A 27,102-nucleotide genomic window follows, 5' to 3' on the forward strand; every position below is an offset into this window, starting at 1 on the left:
CACTACATCTGCGGCCTCCAAGTGGATGAGAAGCCCATGTGAGAAAGTGTGTGTCTCGGTCGTGTGGACAGGTTTGGGTGGTTTACGAGGACATTTTTTTTAGGTTACAAACTGGTAATCACTAGGGTATTATGCCATAAATGTGGTTTATGAGGATATTTCTAGTGCCCCCATAATTCAAATCACTTAAAAAACATAATAAATGATGTTTTTTTGAAAATGTAAAAATACAGAAAGTTTTTTGTGAGGGGTAGGATTAGGGGTAGGGTTAGGGTTAGGGGATAGAATCTATAGTTTGTACAGTATAAAAATCATTATGTCTATGGAGAGTCCTCATAAGGATAGCCGCAACAACAGGTGTGTGTGTGTGTGTGTGTGTGTGTGTGTGTGTGTGTGTGTGTGTGTGTGTGTGTGTGTGTGTGTGTGTGTGTTCATTTCGGCAGCCTACTGTTTTGGGCCAATCCTTACATAAATAAAATACCTGAATACGACTATCATCCCTCTATGTGCAGTTTTTATTGAGACACTAACTGAATTTGAGTGTCAATTTATATGTCAAGGAACTTTTGAAATGAAAATAAAGCCAGCATTATTTCCAAACTTGCTGATGAATTTGAATAAATGTGTAAATAAACATAAAATAAACTCTTCCCATTATAATAAAGTAAAATAATAATAATAATAATTAATTAATTAATAAGAAATCCATTTATAAATAAACTAAGTATAAGTAAAATAAAGACATTTCAATAAACTGTCAAACAAATCAATATTTAAAAACTCCAATACAAATATCACCAGTAAAATAAAGTAAAAACAAGAAAGCAAACAAACAAATATATACATATGTAAATAAGACATTTAAATAAACGGTCAGACCATCTTGTTCCAAACATATTCTTTGTATTTGATTAATTGCGATTTATAAATTCTTTCCATACTTGCTCATTAAGAAATGTGCAAAAATAATAGAATAAAATAAAATGCGTCTTTCCCTAACCTGATTCTTTGTATTTAATTACTTGCAATTTATAAATTATTTGCATACTTGCTCATTAAGAAATGTGCAAATAAATATTTGTAAACTTTTGATAAATAAACAAATACATGTAATATATATATATATATATATATATATATATATATATATATATATATATATATATATATATATATATATATATCATCTTGTGTTTCAGAACGATTATTTGTATTTGAGTAATTGCAATTTTTAAACTTTAAAAAGACAAATTTGCGTTAAATTGTGTATAAAGAAAATTATAATGCGTTTTCATGTTAAAGCTGACCACAGTTTAGAAAGTCTGCATCCTCATTTCACCCTTGCCAGACACCCTTTACCAACATGTCTTGCCTACAGTATCTGCAGACCGCAGCCAAGCTCTGTCAGGCGATGAATCCCCGTCGCCTTTCTCGTGTAAAGTGTTTCTCACGCTTCTGGGGCCCTCGGGTGCAGCGCGCGAGTGTTGAAGCAGAGCAGAGTCAATTATCAAGGGGAATGAAGTTTGAGACCTCCATTCGGTGACTCGGGGCGTGTTTGCTGTTTTTTTTTTTTTTTTTCTTCTCCGGTGGGTGTTCCCAAAGCAGGACGTGGGCGTGAATGTGAAACTGAGGCTCCAGCAGTTCGTGGGAAAGCCGCTCAGAAGGATTTTGTGACTGTACCTGAGCGCACGACATCATCATGAAGCGGCCTTGTGAAGACACCACGTCCGACAGCGATATGGATGAAACTATTGATGTGGGCAGCGAGAATAACTACTCTGGGTAAGCACGCATGCGAAACACAGTTTGTCGTTCTGTAGCATCACTCAAAGTATTCACTATTAGGTGTTATATCTTATGTCGCTGGGAATAGACATAATTAATAAGTCTAGTTTTTTGTTTTTTTTTTTTTTTGTTTTTTTGTTTTTTTGTAGGCTAGTTATTCTTTGAAATTGGATATATTCGGTTCGGTTGACATTTTTAGATAACTTTTGAGAACTTTTAATAATATTATCAAACATAGACCATAATACTTAAAAGTTAAATTGAAACAGAAATGTCATTCAACTTTGATTTTCATTTATTTCATGTTTATATTTAAATGTATAAAGTACTGTTATGCCTAAAGTTTAATGAATTATAATAGGCTTACATTTTAAAGAATGTTATTATGAAGTGTTACTGAAATTTCTCAATGTTTGAATGTATAGGCCTATTAAAGTAGCCTCTATAAAGCAGTCTAGTGATTATAATGACTTATCAAAGTTATAATAAAGTGTTAACAAACAGCTCTGTTCACACAGAAATGTTTTATTGTATATCCCAAAAAATGTGCTTCTAGTATAGTCTGTTCAAATAAAAAATAGCAAGTCAAAAATATTATTTAATATCACTGAATCAACCCGACTACATGAGGCTACACCAACAAAAGTAATTTTAAGGGTCAGATCAGGTAGAATTAGCTCATGTTTACAGTGTACTGATACACTTTCCTCACTTTTTTCTTCCCTGAAGTCAAAGCAGTGGTTCATTTATAAGATGTGGCTCACCTACCACAACATCCCAAGTTATGGCCAGAAAGAAGCGGAGAGGGGTAATTCGCCACTTTGGACATGTTCTTGATTTGATTTTAAGATAAAAGTGGATTCATTTCAAACACTGATATATTATATGTTGATTATTATGTAATCATCATTGCAGATCATTGAGAAGAGACGCAGAGATCGAATAAATAATAGTTTATCGGAGCTGCGTCGCCTGGTCCCAACAGCATTTGAGAAGCAGGTGAGTTCATGTTAGATTTCTGCTCTAGTTTCTGTCTGCTTTATGTATGCAATTTCAAAGTACTGGTTATTATAAAAACACTAAATAAACAGTACGTAAATAGAAGAGGGTGTTGGCACATGATTTCATCCAAGATATCATATTAAAACCATATAAAACGTTTTTTTCCCCCTTGCATATCCCATTTCTTCTCCCTAGGGATCTGCTAAATTAGAGAAAGCAGAAATATTGCAGATGACGGTTGATCATTTGAAGATGCTCCAGGCCACAGGAGGGAAAGGTATGAGCTGTTGGCTACATGTTTTGTACTCCACCTAACACTGTAGTGAAATTTGAGCGTGGAGTTTCCATTTGACAGGATTAAAGTGCAAATCAATGTTAATGGTAGGACTGAACTCGTGGGAAAGCGCTGGCAGGACAAAAGAAGCACTTGACCCTGGGAATGTGTTTGCTTTCATAAATCCATGGGAGGGGAATGAGGACACATTCACAGGCTGCACTGTTGGGGTTTGTTAGGCTTTTCCAATGAGTGTTAAAACCGAAGCACTGAAACACAACAAACATACAAACAGTTCAGGTCACAATCCCAGTCAGTCTCTTGAGCACTGTGGGGTTCCATTGGTCGGTGCTATTGACGGCGTATCTCTGCTTTGATTCATCACGACCAACACCAGCTGTTGGCTCACTCTGGTGCATTTTTGGGCTTCCGCCTGCAATTTTTCACACTCAAATTTAAAAGCTCACCATTCACACAAACTGTGGACTAATTGAAAATAAATAAAAATAAACAAATGTGTCAAATAAAAAAATTAAAAAATAATAATAATAATCCAAATTAAAAAAAGACTCAAATTTTTCATAATTAATATTGTGTACAGTATGTTTACATTCTTTTGATGAACAAAAAGTAAGATTTTTTATTGTTGTTGTTGTCCTAAATTTGTAAGCATGTGATTCTGTTTCTGTTCACTCTATCTCACGTTGAAAAGTCTTATTTCATTTCACAAGATGGCAGCAAGCATTCGAATTTTTTCATCAAATGCCATCAAAATTTATAGATCTGAAATGTTGTAGGTGGCGCTCTAACGCATTTCAGCCCTCACAGATGTGATCATCCTTAGACATTCAGTCTAATTTTCAGTTCATGCATTACCCTCATTGTTTTATTGAATATCTTAGACTCCAAATGGACTAGAAGCTCAGTCTAGGTGTCATTACAAAGCTGAGGTCCTCCCATTTGCAATGATGTATAACATTGTATAATTAGTAGTCGAAAATATATTTTTCTGATGATATGTTTACCATACTTTTCCTGCTGGATGACATATTTTGTTCCGGACATCTAAGATATAACATTGGATTATTCAGCCTAGCAAGCTCAAAGACAAGTAAAAAAAAAAAAGGCTTATTTTTTAGAAAACTTCCTGAGGTAAGAGCAGATATACCTTTTTTGGCTGCTTGGGGCTTACAGCAGCAATGATCAGCGTATAAGTGAGACATTTGTATTTGATGTCTTACAGAAATCATATTTCAGGTTGTGATGCTTTTGAAAATCTTTCGAACTGTGGTATTAGGGCAATTAAATAAACTATATAGCCGCATTCCTGAGAATGAGAGCTTTCTTTTGATATGTGACTTGTCTATTTAAGTGCTATGTGAATGACATTTATATTCACATTAATATTTCTACCTATTACCTCTAGGGGGCACTAATTTGCAACACGGATGTTTTCAGCCCATATTTTGTTATTTTATGTAATATAAATGCAAAAGTGATGGTATTCTTTGAAAAGTTCAGATTGTAAGCTTTCCAATGATACCTCATATGCCTGACTTACTATATGTATACGGGAACTTTAAAATTTTAAGCGCAATCTTTTTTCGTGATATAGCGCCGTGATATTGGACCCACCGGTGGATTCATAAAGTTTAAGGGATTTTAAAGTTTCTGATAAAAGAGCTTTTAATTATTCACTCTCTGTCTCTCTCTCAGGATATTTTGATGCCCATTCCCTGGCAATGGACTTCATGAGCATTGGCTTCAGGGAGTGTCTAACTGAAGTGGCCAGGTATTTGAGCTCAGTGGAAGGTCTGGACTCCAGCGACCCCCTCCGCGTCCGTCTGGTTTCTCACCTCAGCAGCTGCGCCTCTCAGAGGGAAGCGGCCGCCATGACCACATCCATGGCCCATCAGCAGCAGGCCCTGCACCCGCACCACTGGGCATTGCATCCCATTCCCGTGGCGTTCCTGCAACAGAGCAGACTTCCGTCCTCAGAGAGCTCCTCAAGCAGGCTGTCTGAGGTCCCACAGAGGGGTGCAGCCCTCCTGACCTCGTCCTTTGCTCACAATGACACTGCACTAAGAGCGCCATCTACAGGCAGTGTCACTCCATGCGTACCGCCACTTTCCTCCTCGCTCCTTTCGCTATCAGCTACCGTTCACGCGGCAGCAGCCGCGGCACAAACCTTCCCTCTATCGTTTCCTGGAGGATTCCCGTTCTTCAGTCAGAGTATAACAGCATCAACATTGGCTTCTTCGGTTGTAAGCCCTTCTGTTTCCACATCCCAACAGAGCAGCGGAAGCAGTGGGAGCAGCAGTAAACCATACCGACCATGGGGAACTGAAGTGGGAGCGTTTTAAGTGTTGGATTAGCTCAAAGCTCTTGTTGCAGCTGGAAATCTTCCATTATTTGTACATAAAAGATGTTTTGGTCACCACCACGGGGCTTTTTGTGACCAGTTTTACACACTTCTGCACATATGCAACATCAAAAATGAGAAAACTCTCTGGAAGGAAAAAAAAAAGATTTTTACTCATGTGAAAATCTCAAAGGTGATGTGTGTAATTTCTTCAATGTTTAAATACTTGTACATATCCCATTATGCAGGGACAACTATAAGTAAGCCATTCGTTGATTGATTCCCATGAAAAATTTAAACACTGGCTCTGTGGCGCTTTTAACCCTGATTGGTTTGTTTGAATATTCCGACTAGCCTGACATTGCAACACTGGTTCAACCAATGGCGTGATTTTGAGTGAGTTTCACTGACAAATAGAAGTCGGGGAAGTGTTCGGGAAAGCTGTTTGTAAACAATTATTATTTTTGCAATTCAGTTTAGTGACACTAGTGAAATTACACACTTCACCTTTGAGGATGAAGAGCAATGCCATTTTTAAAGAAAAAATCCCCATCAATCTCTTTATTCTCTCACTCATCTACTTTGTTTTTGCAGAGAAGTTTGGCTGTTTTGCTTAAAGGAATATTCCGGGTTCAATACAAGTTAAGCTCAACTGACAGCATTTTTTGCATAATGTTAATTATCACAAAAATATATTTCGTCTTTCAAAAAAAAAAAAAAAATCTGGGTTACAGTGAGGTACTTACAATGGAAGTGAATGGGGTCAATCTGTAAATGTTAAAATACACACTGTTTTCAAACATATAGCCATAAGATGTAAACAACATGCAAATTAACATGATTTTAGTATAATAAAATCGCTTATCAACCTTTTCGGTGCAATGTTATATCCAATTTTTCAAATTTGTTGCCATGACCCTGTGATGGCGTAAACCAGAAAACCCTAAAATGACCGTAAAAATGATTTAAGCAACTTAACAGCTCAAATAATGCACAATAATTAAAGTAAATGCTTCGATAATTATAAGCTTCACATTTCTCCCTGTAGACCCTCCAAAAATTGCCCTTATTTGCTACAATTGTAAGTGCCTCACTAACCTTGATTTTTTATTTTTTTAAGAAAAGGAGGGACAAGTAGAAGTCTTTTTCTGTAGTAAACAACATTATGCCAAAAATGCTGTCAATTGAGCTTAATTTGTATTGAATACAGAATATTCCTTTTTCGTTGTTTCATTTGAAAAGGGCTATACTGTGTAACAGTGCCTGCAAAAACACTCCTAAAACAAATATGCTACATTTGAGATTTAATGCTTTGAGATTTTTCAGAGAAAAAGTGTATTGTCTGATTTTCACAAATGCTTACACACACAGTATTTTTTTTTTTTTTTTTGAGTAAAACAGAAAAACTTTTTCAAAGACAAACCAAAGGTTTTGCAGATAATCACTAAAGTGAGGCGTGAATCAGTTTTGTAATGATTTAACAATCCAGTTTGTAAATCTGTATATGTGTAAGATTCAAACTAGAGTTTATATTGAAAATAGATGAGTAAGTTGGTATGATGCACTTCAGTCACTACTGTTTTTGGGGAGACAGGATCTTCTCCATATTACACAACAGACCTCCTGAACAATTTAAAAATAACATTCATTAATACTCATATCTGAGATTCTCAGTTGAATAATACTACTGTGACTTTGTTACCTTTTTAATAACCATGCCACATTCTGTAAGATGTAACCATTTTCTATGCAAAAAAAAAAAGAAAGAAAGAAAAAAAAAAAACAGCTGTCCTAAAGAAATTGAAAGAGTTTTGTTTTTCATTTGAACACATATGCCATAAAACCATCATTCTGTTTCCTTCACCACAAAAGATCCTGGAATGTTATGAGAGAAAGTAATTGTTTTCCCATAGCATCATTTGAGTTCTTGGAATTGTATGGTAGAAAAAAATATTTGTGTTCTTTTATGTGTTTTTCTAATAATGCAAAAGAAACCAATGAATGAAACAAACAACTGCAGTTATACGTGCCACTTCAACACTAATAAATCTGTCAACAAACTTTCAAGTTTGAGTAAGCAATAAACTAATTTAACGAAGAAAACACATACACCATCAAGAAATTGAGAAGTTAGTCAGTATTGTTGCATTATCACCAGCAATTTTGTCATAATTTACTCACTTTCATGTTGTTCCAAACCCATATAATTTTTTCTTCCATAGAACACAAAAGGAGATGTTAGGCAGAACGTTAGCCTCAGTCACCATTCATTCTCATTGTACTGAAAAAAGATGCAATGAAAGTGAATAGTGACTGAGGCTAACATTCTGCCTAACATTTACTTTTGTTTTCTATGGAAGAAAGGAGGTCATACAGATTTGGAACGACATTAGTGTGACTAAATGGTCACAGAATATTCCTTTTTGGGTAAAAAAAAAAAAAAAAAAATATATATATATATATATATATATATATATATATATATATATATATATATATATATATATATATATATATATATATATATATCGAATGCTGCAACAAGTTCTCAAAACAAAAAACATATAAGCTATTTTCATTGGATGTTTATTGTTTTTTGAAGACAAGGTCGCTCAAGGCCCCCCACTGGTCCCTCAGGGAAAGCTCAAGTCAAAACGTTTGTGGCAGTTTTGGTGTGCGTGAACAAACCATTGGTCCGGGTGCAGTGTGCGCCACATGAAAGCAAAACAACGCCCGTCTCTCCTCCCCAAGATGGGTCTTTATGCTGGCCTAATCCACTCCCTTTATGCCAGGGTCTGTTAGACAGATTTACATTAGTAAATCACTGTCACACCATTAAATTCCTTAAGAGAAAAAGTATCAGCATTTCCAAGTGAATAGGGATTAAGGCAAACAGCGCCTGCTGCCCACCGACATTCATGGGAAAAGTGCGGGGCCATAAATCCGCCAGTTATCTGCTTTAGAACGGCTGATTCTCACGCTGGGCCCCTGCCTTTGAAGTGGCCGTCATATATCAAGGGCACACATGATCTCCCCAAAACACCACACAGCCAGAGAGTCAGCAGTGTGAAAGTGGCCAGGAAGCCTGTCAGCTGAATCATTTTCCACACATGAAAATGGTTAAGCTTCTACAAAATGTGGTTTATATAGTCTGCCTGCAAGATATAAGGAGTATAAAGATGTGATCATGGCTCAGATAGATCTCATTCTAGGCTTTAGGGCACAGTGAGTTTGCACACAGTCGCTTTGACTTACTGACCTCAAAACTGGTAGGGCCAATATCTGGCATATCTAACACACACACATACACACACACACACAGGGGCACATGAATTTGACCTTTAAAATGCAAATTTGCAACACTTTTCTTTTCTTTTTTTTTTTTTTTTTTTTGTAGTTTGTCTAATTATGTTATTATATACTATATCTAGCTTTAATTAATTGTCCCTGGAATGCACGTTTATATAATTATCTAGCATAAAATTAAGTTAATAAATAATAAAATAACTAAACAATAACATCCTATACCTATAAAGCATATACGTACATCTAAACCCTCCAACACATGTCTCTGTACTGTTTGTAATTTTGTAATTTTTGGAAGTACCACTGTGAAGTACTTTGGAGTGCCATGTACATACCATGATCCATGATACAGGTAGGGTAATCATTCTGTACCTATCACAATAAGCATAAAAGAAAATAAAATAAAAAAATTAAAAATAATTTAAGAGAACGAATTATCTTTTATGTTTTATATTAATGATATTAAATCGTTGAAAACATAAAAACATTTGAATGAAAAAAAAAAAACAGAAAAAAATTACTGTAATGAACTGATTGATTTTTGGGGACGTTTGAGAGGTCTGAGGAGGCAGTGGTCTTCACGAGAGAAATGTTGCCATCTAGTGGTTATAACCTGATAAGCGTCATCATTAGTGACTACATACAGTGATTACTTAGCAGAGACGGGCCACTTCTATTTAAATGAATGGGAGACACTGAAACGCTCAACCAAGGAGCTCTAGCGCCCAATGGTCAACGGCTGTAGAAAGAAAATCCCGTCTTACAGTTAAAAGAGCCAATCACCTTATAGATACAGACATCGTCTGTCAAGCAACTGTAGAACGCGCATGCGCATTAACTATACAAGGCGGAAATATTTCGTTTATTAGCTTAATATGGGGTAAAGAATTACAATTTATGATACCAGTATTGTCATATTTTATTGATGATTTGAAATATATTCTTTGATCGTACTCTTGACCAACCGTTTTTGAGATTTTGGTCTTTCTCCATTCAAGTTGATAGGAGCTGCACTGGCATGACTGGAAATAGCCTCCCGAAAGCGTTCCAAAGATGGCCGACAGTGGACTGACTTGCTGTAAAGCCTTTGCTGCAAACCATTCATAACCCCTTTTGACCAATCAAAGTGCCATGTTTTCCACGTCTGTCAAAACGCGTAAGTAAACAGCGATACAAGAGTACAAACTCCAGTAACTAATATGCACGTGCTTTTATGTCAAATGTTTTAATATCTTAGTAATTTTTTTTCTTTTCTTTTTTTTTTTTCGTATTCTGTCATTGCTTCGATTGTAAATTTATTGTGCGATCACCGTTGCAGTTCAGGGTTTTATAGACTAGAATGATTAATTATCGTGATATAATAGCTTCACCTTGGCGTTATATCAAGTAAAAAGTGAGTATGAAGTTATTCAGGTCTCCAGGGCGTCATGGTTATGCGGTGGAGATATCTCCTTTTCTCCCTTCAACACTCGCCTGTGCTTCATCTCAGTACTATGGAATAGCAGGTAGTGCTAATATTGTGCATAATCATATAATTTGCATAAATACACATTATTTAATAAGTTGATCAGTTACATTTAATTAAATGTTTTAAAATCGTTTTTGTTCCTTTTAGGATGTGGGACACTTCTTGTGCTGGAGCAAAGAGAGGCAGAAGTTGCACTTGTGAGGAGGTAATTTGTTGTATTTCAGTACATTGTATAGAGTGTGCATATAGTATGGTGAATCTCGCAAAGAAATGCCAGAGTCATGTCACCCAGACAAAATAAAATAATAATAATAATAATATATATATATATATATATATATATATATATATATATATATATATATATATATATATATATACATACATACATGCATACAGTATAGATAGATAAAGTAGATACTGTAGATAGATATACAGTATATATACACTACCGGTCAAAAGTTTTGAAACACTTATTCTTTATTATAATTATTTTTCTTCACATTTTAGAATAATTATAAAGTCATCAAAACTATAGAATAACATAAATGGAACTATGGGAATTATGTTGTGACTAAACAAAATCCAAAATAAATCAAAACTGTTTTATATTTTAGCATCTTCAAAGTGACCACACTTTGCCTAGAATTTGCAGACATGTACTCTTGACATTTTCTCAACCAACTTCTTGAGGTATCACCCTGGGATGCTTTTTAAACAGTATTGAAGGAGTTCCCATCTATGCTGGGCAGTTATTGGCTGCTTTTCTTTATTATTTGGTCCAAGTCATCAATTTCAAAAAATTTTTTTTTTTTAAATTAAATTTGAGTTTGGTAATGAAATAAATTAATATGGTGGCACAATTATATTTTTGTCTACAAAACTAATTTCAAACATTTAAGCATACGCCTTCAAATCAAAATATTTTATTTCTTTTTTTGGATTTTTCCCCTTTTTCTCCCAATTTGGAATGCCCAGTTCCCAATGTGCTTTTAAGTCCTAGTGGTCGCGTAGTGACTCGCCTCAATCCGGGTGGCGGAGGACGAATCCCAGTTGCCTCGTGTCTGAGATCGTAAACCGGCGCATCTTATCACGTGGCTTGTTGAGCGCGTTGCCACGGAGACATGGCGAGTGTGAAGGCTTCACGCCACCCACCGCGGCAACCACGCTCACACGTGCGCCCTACCGAGAACGAACCACATTATAGCGATCACGAGGAGGTTACCCCATGTGACTCTACCCTCCCTAGCAACCGGGCCAATTTGGTTGCTTAGGAGACCTGGCTGGAGTCACACAGCACGCCCTGGGATTCGAACTAGCGAACTCCAGGGGTGGTAGAGATCAAAAGATTTTTAAGATCATGAGAAACATTTCAGTCAAGTGTTTCAAAACTTTTGACCGGTAGTGAGTGAGTGTGTGTGAGTGTGTGTGTGTGTGTGTGTGTGTGTGTGTGTGTGTGTGTGTGTGTGTGTGTGTGTATGTATGTATATATATATATATATATATATATATATATATATACTGTACACTAGAGGCCAAAACTTTGGAATAATGTACAGATTTTGCTGTTTCAAGAGGAAATTGGTACTTTAATTCACCAAAGTGGCATTCAGCTGATCACAAAGTATAGTCAGGACATTACTGATGTAAAAAAACAGCACCATCCCTATTTGAAAAAAGTCATTTTTGATCAAATCTAGACAGGTCTCCTTGAGTAATCATGCTAAATTGCTAATTTGGTACTAGAAAATCACATGCCATTATATCAAACACTGCTGAAAGCTATTTGGTTAGTTAAATGAAGCTTAACATTGTCTTTGTGTTTGTTTTTGAGTTTCCACAGTATGCAATGGACTGGCATGTCTTAAGGTCAATATTAGGTCAAAAATGGCAAAAAAGAAACAGCTTTCTCTAGAAACTCGTCAGTCAATCATTGTTTTGAGGAATGAAGGCTATACAATGCTTGAAATTGCCAAAAACTGAAGATTTCATACAAAGGTGTACACCACAGTCTTCAAAGACAAAGGACAACTGGCTCTAACAGGGACAGAAAGAGATGTGGAAGGCCAGATGTACAACTAAACAAGAGGATAAGTACATCAGAGTCTCTAGTTTGAGAAATAGACACCTCACATATCCTCAGCTGACAGCTTCATTGAATTCTACCCGCTCAACACCAGTTTCATTTACAACAGTAAAGAGAAGACTCAGGGGTACAGGCCTTATGGGAAGAATTGCAAAGAAAAAGCCACTTTTGAAACAAAAAACAAAAAGAGTGGGCAAAGAAACACAGACATCGGACAACAGATAATTGGAAAAGAGTGTTATGGATCTTAACCCCATTGAGCTTTTGTGGGATAAGCTAGACTGTAAGGTGTGTGAGAAGTGCCCGACAAGACAGCCACATCTATGGCAAGTGCTACAGGAAGTGTGGGGTGAAATGTCACCTGAGTATCCGGACAAACTGACAGCTAGAATGCCAAGGATCTGCAAAGCTGTCATTGCTGCACGTGAAGGATTTTTTGATGAGAACTCTTTGAAGTAGTTTAAGAAGTTCTGAATTTTTTTTTCAAATTGTAATAGTAATTTTTCACGTTATTAATGTCCTGACTATACATTGTGATCAGCTGAATGCCACTTTGGTGAATAAAAGTACCAATTTCTTTCCATAAGAGCAAAATCTGTACATTATTCCAAATTTTGGCCACCAGTGTGTGTGTAGATGTATATATATATATGTGTGTAGGAGTGGTGGTGGCGTAGTGGACTAAAGCACTGAACTGGTAAGCAGAAGGTAAGCACCATTGTGTCCTTGAGCAAGGCACTTAACTCCAGGTTGCTCCAGGGGGTTTGTCCCTGTAATAAGGGCACTGTAAGTTGCTTTGGATAAAAGCATCTGCCAAATGCATAAATGTAAATATATATATATATATATATATATATATATATATATATATATATATATATATATATATGTTATATATAATTTTTCACTGTTTTTTAAGGCGAATCAGTTGGTTAAAAGCAATTGCAAAGAAAAATTATGTTAGTCATGTATAAACTGTAGCTATAGCTATGTTTCTAATACAGTGAAATTTACATAATATTTATTTGTGATTTACATGTACATTATTTCATCTTGCAAGGATTTGGTGCACATGAAGACCCTAATAAGTTTACTTTACTCAATTGATTGAGTTAACTCGTTCCCTCAAAACTTGTGTGATTAAGTTCATATAACTTGGTGTCCATATGGAATGAACGGAACTATTTAAGGTAACTAGATGCAAGTATACTCAGACTGGCTATTTTTGTTTCTACTTAATAATTTAGTTGAACTGACACAAATTTAGATCTTACAATATCACAGCTCAAATAAAGAAGATTAAACGATTCTTGGTCAGTCATTAAATAAATCAAATGTTCCCCTGAAGTGCGTATTTACATGTACTTCAGTTGCACATTAACTGAGTCCAACTTGACCAAAGGGGGCACAGATCACCCTAATGCTGACATCACACGAAACAACTGCATTTTCAACAAAACAACTTAAATAATACCACAAAAGAGCTAAAGCGTCTATGATTTCCTAATAACAACTATTTAAATTCCCCATATGTTCCCTTTGACCAAGGAAACATAATTAAATAATCAAGCGCAAGGCATTATGGGTAGTCCCCATCGCCTCAACTTTTTACTCAATAGTTTGAGTTATTAACACTTAAAATGTTAAGTCTATAGATTTTTAAGATAAACAAGTTCAAGGAATGTAGATATTTGAGTTATGAACCCAAAACATGACATTTCAAATTATATTTAGACAACTTGATTTTTCCAGTAATGACAACATTAGGGTTTACAGTGCAGTGAGTGAAAGGATGATTATCTTTTTGTCTTATGGGCCGTTTTGACTGGAATGATGGGCTCTTCCATGTAACATGGAGCGAGAACAATGAACATGTGCTGGTGACGGGAGGAGGTGATGGATCTTTGCAGATCTGGGACACAGCCAACCCTCAAGGTCTTCTGCAGGTGCTGAAAGGGCACACACAAGAGGTGAGTTCACACTCTCAACTCCAAATACAGTTGATGTTAAAGCTCCTTTACTTTCATTTACTTTCATATGTAACACTTTGTAACTTTTATGACTGTAAAACATATGATCTTATAGGTCTATGCAGTAGACTGGAGTCAGACACGGCAAGAGAACCTGGTGGTATCAGGATCATGGGACCACACAGCCAAAGTGGTAAGTGGAGTGAAAAATGCATGTTTTCAAAAAACAAGGCCTTGATCTTTCTTCCTGTTGAGTCTGTTTTAAAATTATGATGGCATTATAAGGCATGATACCCCAACATAATGGCAGATCTAGCATTAGATTTTTTTTTATGTATTGATTTTTTATTTTATTTTATTTTTTTCATATAATTATGTTTGATGGTTGTCCTGTTTTCCTACAGTGGGATCCAGAGAAATGTCAGCTGTTGGGTTCCCTGCAGGGTCATGAGGGAGTGATCTACAGCACCATCTGGTCTCCTCACATACCTGCCTGCTTTGCTTCAGCCTCAGGTAAGTAGAATGAGTTGAAGTAGAAGTTCTACGGTGAAGGTGGATCAGAGTATGGGGTCATGGATTGTAGACTATCTCACAGATAGGCCACAGTTTGTTAGACTGCAGGGATGCTCATCGGAGCTGGTACTGAGTAGTACTGGTGCACCGCAGGGTATATATATACTATACACTAGCGGCCAAAACTTTGGAATAATGTACAGATTTTGCTGTTTCAAGAGGAAATTGGTACTTTAATTCACCAAAGTGGCATTCAGCTGATCACAAAGTATAGTCAGGACATGACTTCTGTCACCTTTTTTGTTCACTGTATACACTCCTGACTTTCAATATAACTCTGGAGCGTGCCATTTGCAAAAGTTCTCAGATGACTCATCCATTGTCGGATGTATTACAGAGGACATGGATGGAGAATATAGAGATCTTATAGGGAACTTTGTAAACTGACAGAAACCATCTTCAGTTAAATGTAAAGAAACTAGGGAGCTGGTGGTTGATTTTAGGTGAAGTAGGCAGCCACCTACTCCTGTCACAATCAGGGGGGAGGGAGTTGAAATTGTGGACAGTTCTAAATTCCTAGGGGTGCACCTCAACAAACTGGATTGGTCAGATAATACAGAGGCAGTCTATAAGAAAGTGCAAAGTAGGTTGTTCTTCCTTAGGACGTTACGGTCTTTTAATGTGAGTACAAAGCTGTTGCAGATGTTTTATCAAGCTATGGTGGCCAGTGTACTTTATTTTGCTTTTCTGTGCTGGGGGGAGGCACTGGGACAACTGGGGCCAATAAGATAAACGAACTAGTGAGGAAAGCAAGCTCAATGGTGGGGATAAAATTAGATAATGTGGAAAGGGTAATTGAGGTGAGGATGAGGGGGAAGCTGGGAGACATTATGGGAAACCCTTCACATCCTCTTTATAAGGATATGAGGAAATTGAAGAGTAGGTTTAGTCAGAGATATATTCAACCCTGTGCTTCAAAACGTTTAGGAGGGTCTTTTGTGCCATCTGCCATTAGATTATTCAATGCCACTGTCCACAGCATGTCTCACACTATTGATTAAGTGTCAAACATTTTAAATTTTAAGTTTTAATTTTTATGTATGTGTGTGGTTTTTTAACTGTGTTTAAAGCATGTGTTTATGTATATTTATGGATATTTATTTATTATGTATATGTATTACTATTATGTGCTACTGTGTCGGATTGAATTTCTCCTGTGGGGATGAATAAAAGTATATCGTATCTATCTGTCCTCCCATGAAACTCTGAGGTATTGCTGCTTTATCTACTCCTCAAATTTACTGTGTTGGGATACCATAAGATATTCAAGAATCTAAGTGTGATCAGACATGCATATGCATTAAAAACATCGTTCACTCAAAAGCAAAAATTCTGTCATCATTTACTCATCCTCGTCTTGTTCTAAACCCATATGATGTACTTTCTTTTGTGGTAGACGAAAGGAGATGATTGGCTGAATGTCAGCCTCTGTCACCATACACTTTCACTGCATCTGTTTTTCACACAATGAAAGTGAAAATTGACTGAGGTAAACATTCTGCCTAACCCTAACATCTCCTTTTGTTTTCCATGGAAGAAGGAAAGCCATATAGTTTTGGAACAATATGAGGGTGAGTAAATGGTGACAGAATATTCATTTTAGGGTGAACTATCACTTTAGGGCAGCTATGAATAGAAGAAAATGTATCGGTATGTTTTTGGCAATGCCAAGGTCACTGATTCCAATTTCTGGGAGCCCACATACTGTATTGCTTGAATGTAATGCAAAATGCCAAATGCATACATGTAAACATAAGTTCAACATATTTAGTGGTTAATAAAGTAAAATGTTTATACATATGCAATGTTTTGATTTTTGATCTAATACTTGGCTTATTAAAATTGAATTACAGGTTAATTAAACACCATAGAGCAACTTGTTACACTCTGCATTTTAAGATTTACGCATTTCAATTTAATAACAGAGTTCCATCAAATTGAATTGAGTAAACTTTAATAAAACTAAAAAAAGTATTTTAAGTTTTATTAATTTAATTTGGTTAAATATTGCACAATTAAATTTGATGGAACTTTGTTACGAATTTGAAATGTGTCAATCTTAAAAAAAAAAAATAGGCTCAAATATATTTTTGAGTTCTACAATCACAACTGTATCTGAGATGTGGCCTAATGGTTGGAATTCATGCTTTAATGTATTAAGTTGTGTTGCATCATTTTACAATCCTATTCCCCCCATCATTTTCTGTGTTCTCTCTGCTATCCCTCTCAGTAAAAGTGGCAAAAAGGCCTAAAATAAAAGATCACAAATTTGTTCCTGAAAGCCAGAGCATCCGTACATGAACTTAATAATGCTGTCAAGTTTTTAAACTTGGACGGGTAGTACCATCATTCACCACTCGAGGTCAGAAGCATACTGTTGAACTTACAGAAGATTTACTGTTTGCTTTTTGTTTTGATACTGGTTGAATATCTGCATCTGTGTTTGCGTGAGAAAGAGATCACAAGGTTCTCATGAGTATGCCCAAACAGAAGGGATTGGTGAGCACTTTACTTTGCTGTCAGAGCCTAGAGTTCGGCAGCTCCAAACTGCACTGTTCTGATCTTATCAGCATCACAGACGGCCTTCAGCAGCATATTATTTGTGTGCTTCTACTGTTAGTGTTAAATGTACCGGAGCTCTCCAATTGAAGCCCAGACTCATTAAACTTGTGGCCTTATAAGCACGTCCACAGAATGACAAGTCCCTATGAAGATCACTTTTTTGAGTCATGTCAATATTTAGAAATCATTTTTGTGTTCCACAGATGAAAGAAAGTAATGAGTGTCTCATTACTGGGTTAATGATGACAGAATTTTCGTTTTTGAGTGTTGACTCTTATGCATTTTAGGAGTGCTTGACTCCTTGTCACAGTTCTTGAATGCATTATAAGGGGGGAGCATGTAGCAATAACCATCACAACAGAAAAAATATGTCTCAGTGTATGTCACAATCCTTTAATGACTACATCTGAATGTACATATCTAGCCCATCTCTGGTTCTTTGAGAGATCATGTACATAAAACCTCTATTAAATTTGCTATTAGGTGTTGACCCCACATATATAATGAGGTGTGTCTGAAAATCAATACTAAACCCCAGGATAGAGGCAACGCTGATTGTGATCATGGGAGAAAGGTTCTGTGAAATGCAGCATCATCAGAGACACATAGGTTATTGATATGCTGGGTTTTCTCATCAGAGGAACAACTTATATAAGCAAAGAGCAAGAAGCCAACATCAGACTTTTGCTTTCCTTTATATGTGGCAACCTGCCACAGCTTGCCATCAGTTTACAGAGGGCTGGTTGTTACTTTCTGCATAAAATTATTTAAAGGGATAGTGCATCCAAAAATGAAAATTGTCATTATTTACTCACCCTCATGGTATTTGTTTTTTTTGCGGAAGGGTAAATACTGACCCCGTTTACACCTGTATAAAGATGCGTTTCAGGTGATCTGATCACATGTGATCAGCGCTACATACAGGTCTAAACGGGATCTAAAATGTTTTGTGATCACAAAAAAGAGATACGAAGTTAGTCCAAAACGCATGTGAAGACATTGCATTTGAGGTGTAAACACTAATCTGTCCTGAATGTGTCCTGGACACCAGTGAAGCAGGTTTTCAGGTACTCCAGTTAAGTAACGGCAAATTCTGCTTGAAATGTTGCTATTGTGCTTAGGTTAAATTTCAAATGAATCTAGGAGAACCAGTGTGTCGTTTTTTTTTTTTTTTCACGCTTTCTTGTCTTTTCTTATTTTGTTGCGCTTCAATATCATGCAGTAACACAGTAACCTAGTGATTGATGTATGTTGCCTTGAAATCAGAGACCCTCCCCTCGAAATCCAAATGCAAGTGGTCACAGGAGACACATTTAAGTGACCAGGTTTAAACAGCGATGTGTCTCGTCTGACCACATGTGATCGGATCACCCAAGAAGCATCTAAAAATCAGGTGTAAATGGAATATTCTTGGTTCAATACAATTTCAGCTCAATCGGCATCATTTGTGGCATAATGTTGATTACCACCAAAAATATTTCCCTTCTTTAAAAAAAAAAAAAAAAAAAAGCAAAAATCAAAAATCTTGGTTACAGTGAGGCACTTACACTAAAAGTGATTGGGGTCAATCTGCAAACATTAAATTACTCACTGTTTCAGAAGTATAGCCACAAGACATCAACAAAATGCGTGTTAACGTGATTTTAGTGTGGTAAAATCGCTTACCAACCTTTTCCATGTAAAATTATGTCCAATTTTGCAACTTTTTGCAATGACATGTAATGTGGAACATTAGTCTGCTGCAAAAACAACGATTTAAACAACTTTACAGCTCAAATAATGCACAGGTTTTAACTAAATTAATGTAAGTGTGTTTTTTATAAAATTATAAGCTTCACATTTCTGCCTTTTAAGCCCTTAAAAATTGGCCACATTCACTTCCATTGTAAGTGCCTCACTGTAACCTAAATTTTTACTCGAGAAGAAATGATGTCCAAATTAATTGTTGTGGTAATCAACATTATGCCACAAATGCTGTCGATTGTGCTTAACTTGCATTAAACTCAGATTTATAGACTCTAAGAGGTGTTGTTCAATGAAAAAGAAACTGTGAAGATTCTTCAGAAATGTTCCTTTTGTGTTTCATAGAAAAAGGTAACAACAAACAACCTTGGAATGAGTAAAAAATAACGAAAGGCAGAATAGGTGTTATTGATGTGAAATGGAGTTGTATTAACCACATTTATGGTGCTTTTTTTTTTATTTTATTTTTTTTCATTTTTGAGTGATCTATCTCTTTAAAGATCTGAGTTGGTTACTGAAGGGTTCAAACTCCACAAGGGGCGATCCATGAACCTTTGTGTCTTTAAGCAAGTCACTTCACCCCACGTTGCTCTTAGAGGAACCAGTGTACTGCTGGAATACTGTAAGTGTACTGTCAGTTGCTTTTACATAAAAGTTGCCACATGTTGGCCAATCATGAAAATGGAACCACATCTAAACCAATCTGTTAAAATCTTCCTAGAGCTATTTAAATACACCCACACTCTGCTTGTATGTGATAAGCCTGATTTATTGGGACTGTGCGGCACAGGCTGGAATCCCCTGTGAGTTATGTTTCAGAGTGGCTTTTATTTATTCCATCAGCTTCACATCACCTAATCAATAGAGGTTACAATAGTCATAAGCCTCCTGAGACATAATTAACTAAAGTAGGGCTGTTCATTTGAATTGTGATATATTGGATCATCAATAAGTAAACCTATTTTGATTGTGCCATTTTTAGTGTTGTGAAACTGAGATTCATTCTGTATTGATATGGACCTATTTACCACATCATCCCCTGCTAAAATAAACAGCTAAACCTTTAAGCTGGTTTGCCAGCTGACAAATGCACCAAACCTCTCTAAAACCAGCAAGCAGACCAGCTAAGACCAGCCAAGCAGCATATGTTGTTTTAAGATGTTTTTTGTCAGCTGGGACCCCAGACCTGGTTTGTATTCACAAGGAACATCTCGTAATTAGGATCAGACAAGATTTTATACTATACTTTTACAACTAGTGCAACAACTTCTACAGACAATGTGAGTGTTGCTTGTTAATGCAAAACTTGCTGCCACAATGCTTGGGTGGTTTGTTACCAGGGCATTATTTTGCAATTACTGAGGTGTTCTGAGTTTTTTAAGTACCTTGCTATGGGGTTGCTAGGGTGTTCTGGGTCGTTGCTATGGGGTTACTTACTGGTCCAAGTCAAAAGAGCCCACCACCAAATCTCTGTGATATTCTGATCCCTAGATATGGCTCCATTTTAAATAGTTCTGCAGTGTTTCAAATGAATTTTTAAAAGTAAAAATATACCATGTATTCCCTCAATTAGAGGTAAACTGATTTGTCAGTTTTGCATAACGGTGCCAATAGTTGCTTTTTTGAACTATTGGTTATCTGCAAAAATCTATGCCGATAGTTGCCATTAGATTTGTTTTAATTTTTATTATTATTCCTCTTTATTCCTTTGTGGACAGAGTCTACAGTTAAAACAGCTTGATTCTACAGTATGGCAGCGGCCACTAGAAGTGAAATAAAACAATCACTGGCACCTCATGGTGATCTGAATCTGTCATCATTGATAATATTCATCTATATTTTTATCCTCACTTCAATGCATATTTTTATTTTGATTAGATAAATCAAGTGTTCGAAATTAAAGCGAGGGCATGCAAAGAAAATTGCGACTATATGGAAATGTCCCCCGTCAGCAAATACATTGTCTCACCAGCTTCATATCTTGTGAATAATAAACCTTATTCCTGAGGATATCTATATATGGGTGTGTGTGTGTGTGTGTGTGTGTGTGTGTATACAGAATATATATATATATATATATATATATATATATATATATATGTCAACTTCTCAAAAGTATTTCTTGTCAACAACATTTATTGTAGATTGAGCTAATCATACCAGCTCAGAGTTCCTATGCATTGCTCTAATCTAAACCATACAGAGTTTCCCCCAGTGACTGAATCTTTTTCTGTAGTTTGGAGAAAGTGCTAACATTGTAGTTTTCTTGCGACTTAAAAGGTGAACGGTGAGGCTATTTACTACTGAATGGAAGTGCTGTGCTTTTAGAGGAAGGTCAGAGACCGAGAGTAAAGACAAGAATAAAAGAGAGATACAATAAGAAAGATTCCCTGTAGAAATCTGTGGCCCGTGCAATGTGGGGTCTGATGCAGTTTCTTGGCAAGCGATCGTTCCCTCCTGCCCCGAGTCCATTCATGCTGAGGGCGAGTGGCCCTTGAAATTAGCATTATGGTTCACTGGGTTCTGCAGACAGTGCAGACTGGGGATTTATTTGAGAGTTTTTCTTGCTTTTTTTTTAGATTATTTAAAAGTATAACATTTAAGATTTGAAGCTCACCTTTGTTGGTAGGAGACAGGAAACTGCGAGTATGGGATGTGAAAGTGGGATCGTGTAGGCTGGCTATCCCTGCACACAAGGCTGAAATCCTCAGCTTTGATTGGTGCAAATATGACCAGGTAAGTATTTCCTCTATTTAAGCAGAAGTCTATTCACTGTCAGTCATTACATATTGGATTTGTATTTAATTATAATTTCAAAACTGAAGATAACTCATAATAAGTTTCTCATACAATGGACATTTAAGCGTCAAAAAGCCAAACGTTAAGACCTTTTTAAGCTTTTGGAATACATTTTTGATGAAAATTGTATTGAAATATGCAAAAGCACTGTTTAATTCTGGAATCAAAACTATACAGCCGCTCTCTGATTTGAAAATTATCTTATCATTTACTCACCCTCATGGAATTCCAAACAACACAAACAAAGACTCTACAGGCATAATGGTTTGTCCATACAATTTAAGTCAATGGGGTCCATAATTTTCAAGCTCCAACAAGGTCATAAAGGCAGCATAAATGTAAACCTGGTCTGTTGCTGGTTTTGGGGCTCTTGCCATGCCGGGAGACCAGCTAAGACTGTGTACTGCACAGTATGCAGTATACAAGTAGTATTCCATGTCTTTCAATTACTGTATGCAACAGGATCTGAGATGACAGAATAGATGTTGGACAAAACATTTAACTCTGTTTTAGAATGTTCTGGTCACAGGGTCCGTAGACTGTGGTCTGCGCGTGTGGGACCTGCGAAGCATCTGGCATCCTATAGCTCAGATGATGGGCCATTCCTATGCCATCCACAGTGTAAAGGTATGTATCAATAGTTTAATCTCTGCTACTTTAGAAAAAAGTTCTGGTATTTTCTTTTAATCTTTTTTTTTTTTTTTTTTTTTTGTCTCAAGTTCTCCAGGAAAAGAGGGTGAAATTACTTAACAGTTTAATAGTCAGCTGGATATACATGCATTACTTCTGCCTTTCAATGTCACATTGATTTGATCATTGCTTTGACTTAAATTAACTTAACAAGTGTGTAGTACATTAATGAGGCATGAGGCAGCTTCTGCCTGTGTGAAACTCCCCATGTGTTTCTGTGCTTTGTGAGACAGCTATGGATTTCCTTATGTAAACAGATTTTCTTTAGGGATGTGTTTAATTGAGTTGGAGAAAAATTGTGGAGAAAAGTGCTTGTGTGTCAAAACAGTCACCAATTACGAACATTACCCAGAGTTCAGTGCACTTTGCACCTGACCAGTCTGCTGTCAGACATGTGACTCCAATATAAACAATCTCCATTCCTATCTGAAGGAGTAAATCCTAAAAAAAAAAAAAAAAAAAAAAAAAGCAACAGTCTTTCCACCTGTTTTTTGGTCATAATGCTAATTGTTATGTCCAGATTCATTACTTTATTCAAAATACATTAAAAACGCAATTCAAATAGACTCTGTGATGTTATTTTACATTTCTGAATTAAAATTCTCATGGGGGGTGGGGGGTTGCATGTGATGTATGGACTTTTCAGGCTGTGCCTTATCACACCCTCCACAGTATTACCACGTTTCGGCACAATGTGTGGACTTTTCAGACGACCCCTTACCCACCGTATTAGATAAAAACTTGTTTAAAATTATATAAATGTTTTTTCGAAAACATATGAAATCAATATGCATACAGAAATAATATTTGTAAGAACTTCGCACATGCGTTTTAAACTAGATTGATCATTTTCTTCATCTCAAACATCCTTATTTGCGATTGACTCTTATGTCACAAAAGCAACCTGGTATCTCCAAATAACCACTCATGAAAACTACCCTCACTGGGTCAGAGTGAAATCACAAGCTGTTTCAAACTAATGGTTTTGCTCTTAACTTTCAGATAATGTTAAAAGAAATACAGAAAGTGTGAAATAATGAGCTACAAGCACAGATAAAGAGTATTACTGCACTGAGAATACAGGAGGGCTGTGAACCATGGGATTGTGTATTGTTGAGTGTAATCACATCCCATTGCTTTCAAATGATCTCGGTTTATTTTTATTGAATGATCATTATATAATCTTCGATTGCACTATAACAGCCTTATCAGTGATCAAGAGGTCCATTCATTGTCTTTTTTCATTTACTCTTCTGCATATTATGGAAAACTCATTCTCCCTGGACATGAGGCAGATAAAATATTTGTGATCTCTATGTGTTAATTCAGCTGAGATGATAGAGTCAGGCAGAGGGAGAGAGTTAATCAATAGACATGTGTAGATCTCTGAGATCTCATTTTGATAACACATTATTTTAGCCTGCTAACAAGTATAGATTTCTGCATCAGGCCTTTGCCTGATGTCTTGGGGAACATCCTATCTCAGCATTTCAAGGAAATCACTGACACTGTTTGAAATAAATGAAGTGCCCTGCAAACTCAGACATTTTAAATCAAACTGATATTTTGGCCAGGCCAATTCGTTGGGCAATATTTGCCTATTTTAAGATAACTGGCATCAACCAATTACCTTGCCCTCTTGGCTGTTTAAAAATGTATCTACCAACGGCTTACCTTTGACACTGAGTTATGTGTTAAATTGAGATAGGAAAAAGTATTTTTTTTTTTTTTTAAATTGTGTATTTGAATCTTTTAACTATATTGTGTATATCTTATTTGCTATCATTAAGATGTATTTTATACAGTATATTGCAATTAGAACGGCCATCAACCACACTCCTCTCTAGATGTTGATATTGGCATCAGCCATTAAAATATCCACAACCTTAACTAAAAATAATTCAAATCACATTTCGAAATGATTCATGATGCATGAACAACGCATGCATTAGGATATCTCATTTCTAAAGAACTTTCCAAAAAAAAAAATGTCCTGTACTATCTAAATCTACTCAACCATGTTGTGGGCAAATGATGTTTCCTAGTGACATTTGGATTACAATATCCATATTTAGAAATGTTAGTGTTTTTCATAGGATTCATGGAAAAGTCTGCATTGCTGGCACCTTAGCAGAAGAACTGGTGCTCTGGTCTATCAAATGAGGCTGTAAAACACATTGATCTCATTTCAGGGTATATTGGTTTATTCCTTTTTCCGAGAGTTCATTTGGTTAGTGCGCGCTTGTGTTTTTATCGAGCATGCTGCTAGGGTTGTGTGGATTACCAGTACTAATGAAATATCTCGGTACCAAAAAAATAAAAATGGTGCGATGTCATCTTGTTGCTAATTTCAGTACCATATTACAGTATACTGTTGCCTAATTACCGAATGATATGAAATGTGACAGTTTTGAGATTAAATCAATAACAATTTGAAAATAAAATAAAAACCCTCTGGATATGGCCAAGTATGATCATTAAACAGCAGAAGGATGTTATTTAATTAAATATTATACAGTCACATGTGCTGCACCCTACAGAAAGAACAAGAGGCGCTGCTCTGCTCTCTGTCATCTGCTTCACACACACGCACACATTCACACAAATGCAACACACACTACTGGTGCTTAATTTTCATGCAGTGTGTTTAGAGTATAAATGGCTATTAACACTTAAATGAACTCCATTGGTGCAGCTCAGAGATTTCAGCTCGAGAGTCACGATGGGATTATCCCAGCTTTAATGGGAAGCTTGATATAACCAAAACATTAAAAACAGGAAGAACTCAAAGGTCTGTCAAAATAAAAGTCCCACTTAAATGAAAGCTCTATTCAACTGGATGCGTGAAATTGAAGACCGAAAAAAGTAACTACTGTATAAAAATGTAATATTCAAAAAGTACCAATAATACTCAATTATAATAACAATTATATAATAAGAAATTGTTGTTTTAATATTAGTAGTAGTAGTAGTAGTAGTAGTATCTTTAAGCAATATTACAAATGCAAGTGTTTTATCAGCATGTTGTGATTCAGCCATAGCAGCCTTGTGCCACAGGTAATCACATTTTTTTCCCATTAATGTTTTCATTAATACTGTGAAGCTCTGTTGTGCAGCATTTAATTTTACCCCCTCCCCCCCAAAACATTTATTTGATTAAAGCTGTATGTATCAATTTGATTAAACACCATTTGATCATAACATTCAATTAAAACATGTAACATGGAATCCAGTAAAATTTAAATTGGAAACGCATAATTTGTACCTGTGAGACTTTCTGCAGTTCTTTTAATCAAGTCATTTTCTGTGTAATTTCATCAAAAAATCTGAGGCTTTTTATTTGTTGATTATAGTATCAATTTAGTATCAATACCGAGGTACCAGGGCTGGTATCGTACCAAAGCCAAAATTTTGGTATCGGAGCAACCCTACATGCAGCTCATTTTTACATAGGGATCTTTAGAGGGCCATCAAGGACATATCAACAGTAGGCATGGTTGCAAATCAAACTTCACTTCACTTCAGCAACAGAGATCTTATTTTTGATAGTAAAATGTTTTTGACTTCATTCTTTCCTAGCTTCCTGGCTTAGATGGTGTTTCCCCCCAGATCTTATGCAAATACACTCTCTGAGTGTTATGATCAGATCTGAACATACCGATTTTACTTCCATTAACAGAATTCTTAAATATCATTTCAAAGATAGCATGCTTTTATACCAGTGCCACACATATTATTCTTATCTTTTTAAGGTGGTTAGTGATTGAGGAATGTAGGGCTGTCATGATTACTCTATTTAATTTGATTACTCGATTTTATAAGTTCCTCGATTATACAGTAAAATTGCCAAATCGACGAATCGAAAATAAGGCGGAAGTGACAGTCCACGAACGAGGGTCCAAACTTAAGGACAAGTGGTGTCAGCTGTATAAGACTTTAGATTTGAAAAACAATATAGTTGTGTGTCGATCTGAAAACCCATTTCATCACTATAGCAATGCAGCAGCTCTTGAAAAGATGACATCCCGTTTTCACAGACCCGCTGAACTGCAGTGCTGCTTTCAGATGCATGGGAGAGAAGTTGAGTCCTCGTTACTGCACGGGACACGCTGAACTCAGCAAAAAACACATTGGAATGCACTCTAAACCTTTTTATCTACACAATCATTTGCAATACAGGCTTTTATGAAGCAACATAAAATAATGTCATGAAAAAGACGTCTGTCGGACTTGATGAAAGTTACACGTGCAGTTACGGATGCACAAACATTTTCTGTTCAATAGATCTGACTGAATCCTGACAGTCTTAAGGTGAGAGTTACAAAAACAGCAAAATCTCCATAAAATATAACTCATTCTCAATAAGCAAGATTGGTGGGCATACATTGTTTCCGAAAAGATCAAATGTTTTATTTCCATGACCAGTTTTCCCATATTTGAGTTCTGAACTGAAATGGGTAGATCGTGTTGAATTAATTCATG

At 36.1% G+C, this 27,102-nt stretch overlaps 2 protein-coding genes across 2 annotated transcripts in view; both read left to right on the plus strand.

Annotated features, from left to right (window-relative positions):
* The first annotated feature begins 1,662 nt into the window (after positions 1 to 1,662).
* On the plus strand, positions 1,663 to 7,490 carry LOC127416065 (hairy/enhancer-of-split related with YRPW motif protein 2-like). Its single transcript, XM_051655183.1, has 5 exons — positions 1,663 to 1,782; positions 2,515 to 2,593; positions 2,701 to 2,784; positions 2,983 to 3,064; positions 4,778 to 7,490. The coding sequence occupies exons 1-5, from the start codon at positions 1,700 to 1,702 to the stop codon at positions 5,422 to 5,424; spliced, it is 975 nt and encodes a 324-aa protein (XP_051511143.1). The 5' UTR covers positions 1,663 to 1,699; the 3' UTR covers positions 5,425 to 7,490.
* A 2,412-nt stretch (positions 7,491 to 9,902) lies between these two features.
* The window catches only part of LOC127416071 (peroxisomal targeting signal 2 receptor-like), a 32,303-nt gene continuing 15,103 nt past the window's right edge, over positions 9,903 to 27,102 (plus strand). Inside the window, exons 1-8 of the mRNA XM_051655190.1 lie at positions 9,903 to 10,234; positions 10,345 to 10,401; positions 14,102 to 14,253; positions 14,369 to 14,446; positions 14,658 to 14,766; positions 21,761 to 21,867; positions 22,444 to 22,561; positions 26,044 to 26,057. Of these exons, the coding sequence (XP_051511150.1) occupies positions 10,129 to 10,234; positions 10,345 to 10,401; positions 14,102 to 14,253; positions 14,369 to 14,446; positions 14,658 to 14,766; positions 21,761 to 21,867; positions 22,444 to 22,561; positions 26,044 to 26,057 (741 nt within the window). The 5' untranslated portion in view covers positions 9,903 to 10,128. The remainder of the gene's footprint in view (positions 10,235 to 10,344; positions 10,402 to 14,101; positions 14,254 to 14,368; positions 14,447 to 14,657; positions 14,767 to 21,760; positions 21,868 to 22,443; positions 22,562 to 26,043; positions 26,058 to 27,102) is intronic.

Source organism: Myxocyprinus asiaticus, chromosome 25 (assembly GCF_019703515.2).
Source record: "Myxocyprinus asiaticus isolate MX2 ecotype Aquarium Trade chromosome 25, UBuf_Myxa_2, whole genome shotgun sequence".
NCBI classification, from domain to species: domain Eukaryota; kingdom Metazoa; phylum Chordata; class Actinopteri; order Cypriniformes; family Catostomidae; genus Myxocyprinus; species Myxocyprinus asiaticus.